This window comes from Gallinula chloropus (genome assembly GCF_964237585.1).
Source record: "Gallinula chloropus genome assembly, chromosome: 10".
Taxonomy (NCBI): domain Eukaryota; kingdom Metazoa; phylum Chordata; class Aves; order Gruiformes; family Rallidae; genus Gallinula; species Gallinula chloropus.
The window spans coordinates 14,328,631-14,339,079 of NC_140095.1; the positions used below are offsets into that span (position 1 = coordinate 14,328,631).

At 42.4% G+C, this 10,449-nt stretch overlaps 1 protein-coding gene across 1 annotated transcript; it reads right to left on the reverse strand.

The window, feature by feature from the left end:
• Positions 1 to 610: 610 nt before the first annotated feature.
• Positions 611 to 8,179, reverse strand: NMUR2 (neuromedin U receptor 2; the record flags this gene model as incomplete). The annotated part of the gene is made up of 4 exons (XM_084268510.1): positions 611 to 870; positions 1,863 to 1,988; positions 3,309 to 3,393; positions 7,460 to 8,179. 4 exons carry the CDS (start codon positions 8,177 to 8,179, stop codon positions 611 to 613), a joined length of 1,191 nt encoding a protein of 396 aa, XP_084124636.1.
• Between the last annotated feature and the right edge of the window lie 2,270 nt (positions 8,180 to 10,449).

Sequence of the window (10,449 nt, forward strand, 5' to 3'; positions counted from 1 at the left end):
TCTTTGCCTTGCTCAGAAAGCAAAACTTTGCTTTGCATTTATTTTACAACTATTGGCTCCTTGGATGTTCTGGCCCCCAAAGAAACTAGTGCTGGTGCCTGGTGTTTATCAGCACAGCTCAGAGCTGCTCTTGTCCATGCCTAATTCCTCATGCTGCCATGAGAGACTTGCAACTGCCACACAGAAGACTGTAGGAGAGAGAGGCGTGAGTGGGTTGCCTGAAGCTGGAAGTGGGTAGACAAGGCTTATTGCCCCATTTCAAACTAGGTAAAAACTGATGTTTAGGCTGGTGCACAAAAAGCCATTTGGCAAGAGTTGGATGAGCTGTGTCTCCATCCTGTGCTGGTAACATCAGGAGTGTGTCCTGTGTAGGTAAAGCAGCTCTTGGCTGGCACAGCATGCAGACAGTAAGCTGATGTTTCCAGCCCTCAACTGAGTTTAAGGGTAATACAGTGCTTCTCAATCAACACCTACTTACAGTCTTCTTGCTCACTCATCGCCCTCTGTGAGCTCTTCTTGCTAAAATCCCTCTTTCAGGAGGGTCTTTTCTCTTTGTTTCCTAAAGTAATTTTCCTTAACTTCTCTCTCACCTGGATCACAACATGGAAAGTCACAGACCAGTGGAGAGCTGGGAACTGCTGACAGATGTCCTGTGGGTGCCAGGGAGACTTGTGTCTTCAGCAGAGTCCATGAGTTTGTGGTCCTCAACCACAAAGATGCTCTGCTGGGCAGGAATCTTGCTAGTGGGATGTTTAGGGGTCCAGTGCTTGCAGCAAGGAGAAATCACACTGAGGAAAGCCATCCTGAAGCGCTGGGACAACAGATTGTAAATTATGGGGTTCACTGCAGAGCTTAGATAGAAGAAAACACCTAGAAGAACAAGGGTGTGGAAAAGAGAGAGTGAGTAATTTGTGTGTGTAATGATCCCAGAAGAGGAAAGATCTCTTCCTTGGCTATACTGCTCCACCAAGCTTGGGTGCAAAGGTGGAGGCAGCTGCAGCCCATCTCCACCTGATATCGTCCTGGCAGAGGGATGTCTTACCCAGGTGAGTTCAAGCATTGCAGCACACAGGGAAAGGAAAGTGGGAAAGAGCACTAGCTGGAGCTTGCTATCATCTCCAGCTGTTCAGGAGCCAGCTCTCTCTCAAGCTGTACCCGCCTGCCTCCAGCACAGCCAGCATCCCCACAGCAGGCTTTCCACAGCTGGTGCCCCCATCAGAGCTGTCAGAGGATAACTTCCAGCCAAGGGGAGCTAATTTCTTACAGCACACTAGGACAATTGCATGAGATTGGATTTGTCTGAGCTGCCTAATGGCCACATTCAATGTTTTCCCATGACAGACTGAAACTAAGATTCCTCTTTGAAGCAGCCTTCATTTTCTGGTTGGCAGGGCCGTAAACATTTGGCAATAGCACCCAGTTCTGAGCAGTATGTAAGTCTTTTCTCTTGCCATTTGGTAAGGTTTCCTGTTTGCCAGAGAGACCCTCTGGAGGATGGTGCCTGCTGCTGTGTATTCATTAAAAGCAGCTGAATGCCAGCCATCTTCACTTCTGAACATTTCCAGGAAGGAAAAGCAGCTGGAAATGATTTATGATATCCTAATATTTATTTTTTTTCCCCTATTCTTTCTCTGAATATTCAGACAACTGTTATTGGACAACATGCTTAGATCTTGAAAGTTGCAGAAACTTGCATGCTGTTTTTATTCAAGGCATGATTCTTGTCACTGTCTACCAGATCCCAAAAAGCTTTTCCCCACATGCCTCATGTCACCTACAAAATAAATGACTACACATTTCTAGAAAACCACTCACAAATGCTCTTTCCCAGTCCCTGTGCAAGTGGAAGAAGAAAGCTTTACCTGACACCACATGAATTAAGTTGAATATATTAGCCAGAGGCTCTGTCCATTCCACAACAAAGCTGAAGAAGAGTCGATCTATATGGAACGGTGCCCAGCATATAGCAAAAACCATCACAAGGACAACTAGTGTAGAGAAAAGGAAGAAGAAATTGAGTCTGTTATGGAAGGATACAGTTCACTAGCCTGCACAGAGCAGAGAAAGTTCAAAGCTGTATAAAATACTAAATATACAAATTGTATTAATTGTTTCAAAAGTTTTGCCATCCTTTCTGTGGTCTTTCTGGTCACTGAGAAACACTGCCAGGTAAAAGAACAAACTTTCCACTAATTTCTGTGCTGGATAACTCAATGCACACACACACAGGGACTTTCAAACAGTACAGGCAAGAGCCAGGTAATGCAGTGGCATGTAGAGAGCCCAAGGAAGAAACTGCCAGTGAGATGTCTGGACTCATCTGGTACATGGGACACACTGACTCCCTTATGCCTTGGAATTAATTTCCTCTCACACTGTGTGTACATCCCATAGCAGGATAAGGCTGCAGGAGCCATCTGCCATGCCTCTGGGGGCACTGTTCAGCATGAAAGAAGACGACACTGCCTTCATCCACAACTTGACCTGTGGTGGCTCTGGTAAGGACTCTTGCAAACCCATTCCTGAACTTGGGTCCTATGACCACCTGTGGGCACAGTCATGAGATGCAGAGAATCAGGCTGGCTTCAAAGTACAATTTCCTAGTTCAGAAGGTGACTTAAGCTGCCTGAAAGAATAATGTTGTTGCAGGAAATGTTAAAGGTGATTCATGTTTTCTGCATAAACACCACCTCAGTAGCAAGGTGATATTTGCCTTAAAGACAGCTCAAAATTAGGAAGTGATGTCAGTGCTTTCAGGGTGGTTGGAACAGAAATTTCTCCTGAATGCTACATAACGTGCAAGTCTGCCTAGGTCCTACTTTTTCTTGGGAAGGTCTAAGTGGTTAAGTCAGCAGTAGGTGATGTATGTGGCTTGGCATAACTTTGTTCATGAGCAGAGCTTGTGCTGTAATGCAAACCAGAGGTACGTCCTTCTCTAAAAATGTACAAGATAGATTTTTTTTTTTTGCACTTTGAAAAAGAGGGATCTTCCCCAGAGGACTGCAAGAGTCAGGGTTGCAGTGAGGGATATTCGAGAGTTGCCATTCGAGCATCTGCCATGTAGGTTTGCTCCACCTCCTCCTGTGCTGGGGAGGAGAATTTGCCTGCTGAGTCTTTTGATAGTTAGAGGTGGTGTTTTGGTCCCATACCCTGTAAGTCCATATAAAACAGCACTAAACTTATTTTTCATTTTAATCACAGCTACTATTCTCATAACTCTTGTATTCAGTGAATTTCCTTGGTACCTTTCAGGACTTGGTCACCTTCTTGTCCATGGTAAATAAATGACAGAAAGACTCACTACTTACACAGCATCTTGGTCACTGATTTCCTGGATGGTCTCTGGACGTTCACAGCCATTTCCTCCACTTCCAAAGATTTATCTCCTTTCAACTGGTAAAAGGGGAGAAACCAAAGGAGAGCTTAAACAGGAGATGACATTCCTGTGAGACATAGCCTCTGATATTTTGATAGTTCTGGTTTGAGAAGGTAAAATTCAGGGCAACTCAGGGCTCACTGAAAAAAAATTCTACAGTTATATTTCAGTTTTAGTCTGGGGAAACATCGGAGCTTTAGGTTCAAAAGAATCTGCAGATTTTATTCCTCTCAGACTGCATATTTATAGGAAATCTGTATTTCAGTTCCCTTCTTGTCCTTTCTCAATGAGTCAATATTTGGTTCACAGTTTGTATTCAATTTAAACAGTATTTTGCTAGGTGTTATTTTCTCTTCTAGCAAAATATTGTTTGTTTGTTTATTTTGCTAAAAAGGTTCCCCACAATTAAGCACAAAACAATGATCCAAAAAATACCCAGAGAGCCCTCAGTGAAACACAGCTGAAATCACTGGAAAAATTCCTGTAGAATTCAAGGGAGTTCATTTCATGCCCTGGCTGTTTGGACTAATTGGTATTCAATCCATCTAATGAACAAAACCCATACATGATCCGTTGCAGACAGTGTCCATCATGCACACAGATTCAGCCACATTTCAGCCACGTGCTGCTCAGTTACAGCAAGGTGAGCTTTTCTGTATTCTCCAGGGTGTTTTCTGAATTTTAAAAAAAATGAACATGAAGAATAATAATCTGATCCTCAGTGAAGCACTTCTCCAGTATGCTTATGTGAAAGCACTGGTACTTTGGTGATCAAAAGACCAAAGCTAGATAATCAGGACAATTGCTTTGATTATAAAAGAAACCATCTATTGAGAGCCCATAACTGGACCCGGCTTTCTGAAGTGGGAACTTCTGATTAGCCAACAGATTTGGAGTGAAGCTTTTTTCAACTGGGAGAAACTGGAAACAAAACTTTCAATTACATAGGGAAGAGTGTCAGGAATGAGGGGGAAGAAAATCAATCTGGATTTGTAAAAATCTCATGAAAGCATGCTAGTCATGCCATATTGTTTTGCTTTTTACACAGTGACTTTGTGTCCCAAGTTTTGTTTAACAATGCTTTCCTGTAAATATGATTGAATGAGACCTTCCTTCAATGTCCTATTTATTCATAAAGACCCGTAAAAGGGAAACACAGTAAATTGAATGATATTCAATTATCTTGCAATTCAGCCTCTCATGTTTTGCATTATTCCTTTTATAACTTTTTAGCCATAGCCACAGTTGCTTCAGGAAGAACCTTAGTTGATTTTACACACATCTGGTGATAAACGTCTGCTCAGATTGACTAAAATCCCCTGTTTCTCTTCAGTGGGTTTTCAGTCTCTACCACAGTTTATTCCAGGCATATTCCAATGCCTCAGAGAATACAGTGCTCTGATGCTGTAATAAACCAGACACACATGTATCTTTATTTTTCACCTTCCACCTGTCATTTTGATGATACTGTAAGGCTCCCCTTGAGCCTCAAGTGATAAAAGATGGAGGTGTAACTAGTAAAAATAACTCCACAGTTGCAACTTAATAAAACAATGAGTTATGACAAAGAGGAAGGAAAAACATATAAAAAAAAGAGAATAGAATCCATGGCAAAGGTTGTAACTTGAATTCATGCTGATGGTTTGACAGTGGGAGAACTCTGGCCAAGGTAGTGGTTACTTTTATATCACTGGGCCTAGGCAGGGTTGCCTGGAGATGAATGTTACCCATTCACTCCAAGAGAATTAAAAGTATCTGGAGCAAGAAGCTGAAAATTGGATTTTCCCCCTACATCTTTATTAGCTACAGCATTTCATACCACAAATCAAAAGGCAGAGCAAAACAGGGCTTCACCTATCCCCAGGCAAACCTAGTGAGACCACTCAGCAAAAGCAGGAGAACTGTTTTCTGTAAGCTCCTTGGCCTGACACAAGTGGTGATCAAACATTCTCTCCATCTGAAGGAAAAAACCCAATATTTTAAAACCATGAGGCTTGTGCTGCAGCATGCAATTCTTCCTACTGGAGTGATCTGGCTCAAACAATTGCCATCTGTCTGCTGAACTGCAGCCTGGGTGTACTCTTTGCTCACTCCCAATGGAAAGGAAAACTTGTTAGTGGGTGCAAGGTTTGCAGGACAACCTCCATGGAAAGAGAACAGACCCTTCCAGGCTCTGCAGGAACCAGCCAAAGGCAGTCAGCTGTCTGCAGGTGATTCTGGCTTTAACAACTGGGCATTTAGAGGGCAAAATAGACTTTGATGAGAAAAATCTGGACCAGGTGTGGCAAGAACATGTTGTGTTGATTCAAAGATAGTTGAAATCAGAGTTATCACTGTGTCCAGTGTGTTACTGAGACAAATGACCCTAAGAGAGATGTTGGACTCTTTAACAGAAGAAGGGCTATGTCTCTGCTGAATCTGAGCTGTTGTACAATCTTTGGATCAACTTTGGGTCCACAGCAGTCTATGCGCAATACATGGCATTGAGGACACTCTGGAGTGTTGCTGAAGCTTCATAGATTTCATCCTCTGAATAGATAGAAAGTGTCTTCTCTTGTGAAATGATAGCTATACACTGTTCTTCTATCATTGATGCTGAAAAATGAAATTATCAGAGCGCAATGCGGATGTACCCAGGGAGGGTGGTGTTTAAAATTTGGCAGCATGAGTTGGAAATACAGAAAAGCAGAGGCACGAATCTTGCAGCCCTTAGGAAAGACAGCTTGAACATACCTGTGAATATACAGAAGTCCTGGGGGAGCAGCCCTCATCTGGTACCTAGCTTCTCTGCTGGGATGGGGGTTAGGTATATCTCATGTGGCAAATAGAAGTGATTGCAGTCTTCAAGACTTCTTTTTATTAGTTTGGGGATTTCTCTTTTTCTAACAGCCGTATTTTCAGTGCTTTCCTCTCCCTTCAGGTCTTATTTTGCTAAATTTTCAGGGACTCTATGTAAAGATGTCACAGCAGCCACTGGGTAGTAGGGCTAATTTAACCCATTCATTGCTTTGAAGATCTGCTCCGTGCTGTGGATTTCTGGCAGCTAATCTTTGTGGCTTTTCCTGGATCAGGACAAACTGCTTCTGTATAGGTTCAGATACCAGTAAATATCAGCCAGCACAAGAAAATGATGTATATACCAACACAGATTTGGTAAGTTCATTTGTCTCTACTAGCATATTGCACCAGTGTCTTGCTGTATGATCACACACAGCTTTTTAAACTTTGAGTTATACTCAGTGCAATGAAATAGGATTTATGTTTTCAAAATACATATAATGAGAAGAAAAAAAGTCATCAACTGGCTATGATTAGCAGTGCACTTTTGTGCTGTGCTATGTAGCTTTATAATGCCTTGATACTGATTGTTTTATCCATGTATTTAAATGATGAATACCTGGTAAAACTAGTCTTACTTTCTGAAGGAAGAACGAATAGGAACTCTAAGGTAGCCTTAATCGATGGTGAAACTATGCCACAGTTACATAAAGAAGCGATTGCTGAATTTCCTGGCTGCTGCAATAAGGTAGCATTTCAGTTTATGACAGCTTTGTGAGTTTTAACAACTGAATGTTATCACCATCTCCAGGGAAGGAGAAAAATAAAGTAATGTAATGGAAATTTCACAGCCACAAGAAGAGAGAAAATAAATAATACAGATGATTCAATCACTAGCCTGCTCCTTTTTATTCTTTTCACATTTTCCTTTTGGTCTATTTCCTTCTAGTCCCTGCTGCAAAGGTGCAAATCCCTGAGAGGCTGGAGTCAATCTACACCTGGATGTTTAAGGAACATTTGAATTGTGAGCAGCAGTGAGGGTAAGTTTTCAAAAAAATAATTCCCCAACTTAGCTATATTCATTTGAGAATGGGGTTGCAGCAAATAAAGAGCTGGATCCACTTTTTTCAGGGGTTTTAAATATTTTTGTGGGTTTTTTTTTGGGGGGGTGTTGGGGGGCTAGGTATGTGGGGTGGGAACCAGATAGGCAAGAAAAATGTGAAATCACTTAAAAGACACATACACACATACACACACACAAGAATGAACTAAGGAAATACTGAGCATAGTTGGAATAGGACTTACTCTTAGCCCCATCAGATAGTAGAGCACACTTATTACCCCCATAGGCAGCACATAGAAGAGAAAAGAAGTAATCTGAACAATGCAGTTGTAGATCCACATGGGCATGACTACAGTGCAGGTAGCAGATCCGGGGACCAGGGTGCCATTGGGGAAGTACTGCAGCATGATGCCGTGGGTACCAGTGTTGGGGAGGGCGAAGAGGACAGACAGCACCCAGAGCACCACGATGGTCCTCAGGGCACGTTTGCGAGTGCTTTCCAGCTTGGCACGGAAAGGATGGAGGATAGCAATGTATCTCTCCACGCTGACTGTGGTCACGCTGAGGATGGAGGCAAAACAAACTGTCTCAAATAGCGCTGTCTTGAAATAGCAGCCAACGGGCCCAAACAAGAAGGGGTAGTTGCTCCACATCTCGTAGACTTCCAGTGGCATCCCAAAAAGCAGCACGAGCAGGTCTGAGACGGCAAGGCTGAAGAGATAGTAATTGGTTGGGGTCTTCATGTTCCGGTGCTTGAGGATTACCAGGCAAACTAAGAAGTTACCTACCACCCCAACAACGAAGATCAGGGTGTACACCAAAGCCATGGGCAAGAACAGATGGCTCCGTCTGGGCCCACACAGGAAGGCTAAGTAATCCTCAGTGCTGTTCAAGTACCTCCTGAAACGTTCTTCATGTAGCGCCAAGTGATTAAACCAGGAGATATTGCTGATCCAGGCCATTGCTGGATCCCCAAAATGTTTCACAACTGAGATCCGATCTTCTGTAAGTTTCTCTCTGCTAGTTTGCTCACTCTTTGCAGACAGAGAGGAAGAGACGGAGGCGGAGAAGGGTGGCGGGGGGGGGGGGGGAGTTGTCTTGCCAGACCTAGATGCACAAAGCCACTGAGAGATGTGAGTGTGTTTGCCTGGCTTCGGTTAAGGTTTTGCCGTTGTAACAGCTGTTCCCCTGCAAGGAGTCCCTTAGCCAGAAAGCCCCTCCTTTCACACATATTCATTGGCTCGCTAAGTGCATTAGATTATAGAGTAAGGAAAGAGGTTCCAGCTACTTGTATCAGCTCCCGTAACAGATGCATTTACAGAATCAGAAATGTGGGATTTAGAGAGCTAGGAATCTCAAGTAGAGGATGTGAGACAAGCTGCAAGATGTTTGTATTTGTCAGAGGGTGGGAAACCAGACCAAAAAAAAAAAAAACCACCCCCCCTCCAAAAAATTCTGTCTAAAAAGCTTTTACAAAATTGTATTGATGCCACATCCAGCCACGAGCCTCAAGCAAAAAGAAAAAAAGTAAATAAAATATCCAGTATGATTTTATTTTGCAAATCTCTGCTGGTTTTTATTTTCTGTTGTCTATGGCAGCAAGTATGTGGAAACAGAGTTTGATCAGTAGAAAGTCAACCTGCTTTTGTAGTCATTCATGTGGAATAAGGCTATTAGAATGTTTCAGCCTTTCTTAAATCACTGGTTTGGTTTGGTTTTTTTTCTCCTGAAATCAAATGTAGGCTTTTAATTGTTCTTCTTATTGATACCAAAATATTTTCCCACTTTCCTGGTATGCTGGAATCTAATCCCATGTTCTTAGATAGCCTTGTTTTGGAAATATTTCTGAGGACTGTATTATTCTAAAAGCATATTTATTGCCTGTGGGACTAAATTTACATGCATTTTTTATAAACTCTTATTTCTTCCTGAATGACAACCATTCTGCAAACACACTTTCTGAGCCAAAAATGTGTATCCTGCAAGGATGATGGCTGTGTCAAAATAGATCATTTAGCTCCTTATGAATGCTTCATTCCTTACTGAATTTCTCTGAAACAAAAAAGCTTCAATGTGTATGGATGTTATCTTCTGAGATTCAGAAAAAGTTTAGCTGTTTGGAATTAAAGAGGTTCAAAATCTGAGGGCTAGTTTAGGGGATTTTGTCAGCTTGATGTGCACTCTGTCTGCCCAGTACGGGCACTAGCTCTCAATTTTGAATATCTGCCCAGTCCCCCTCCCTGAATCCACACAGGCTTTTTGCATTGCTAACATCCTTGGCAAGGAGCTCCTTGGGTCTACTACTTATGTGTGAAGAACCACCTTCTTTTCTCTGACCCTTAGGCTGAGTCTCCCTGGCTGCTAACCTAAGACTGAATATTTTTAACTATCCAGGAGCAAAACAGCCTTTTTGTTCCCTGGCATGTTCTCCAAAATCCCAACAAAAGCAAATTTTCCAAGGAAGATGCAAACTACTCCACTCTAAGTGGCTGGGGAGCAAACTGATCCCACACAAACCTATTTCCTGACTCTTAAGATTTGAGACTTAGACACTGTCATTTTATTCCTTCCCTCTTTAACAGCTTCTGGTGTACCAGTGGTTCAATAACCTTAGAAGAAAAGGTATTGTAATAAGCACCAACTGCCTCCAAAAATAGCAGCAGGAGGTAAAGAGCCGAGGTTTGGTCCCACAGAGGCGTATTCAATGCGCGGAGCCTGAGGACTGCTGTGCATTCATTTAAAATGTTAGAGGCACGGAAGGTTCCACAGCAACTGTACTAAAAGACAGGCTCATGTCTCTTGTGACTTCTGGATCTGCTGAAATTATCTTGCACATAAACGTTTGCCATCAGAAAGACGCTACTCATTTATTTTCGCATAGCGCAGAGGTGGCTCATTCAGCAGATTGAAAGGTTTTATCAGATTGGTGAGCCACAAGTATGCTCTTTTGACCTCTTTCTCCTTTCATTAAGGGCTCATCTTAAAGTCATGCCTTGCATTTTAACAATGTTGAAAGAACATGAATTTGGTTTTGATCTACTGTTGCAGTAAGAGGTAGGAACAGAGGCATCATTAGTACCTGGTTGAGACCAGCAGTGACTGTTTTAGAGCACAGTAGGAGACAAGTATTTGAGAATTCGTGCAGGACTAAGCACTTTCTGTACCTCTGCTTAACTTTCAGGGTTTTCTTTTCCCGTTAACCTCTCAGCAATATTTCATTTATTTCCGTTTC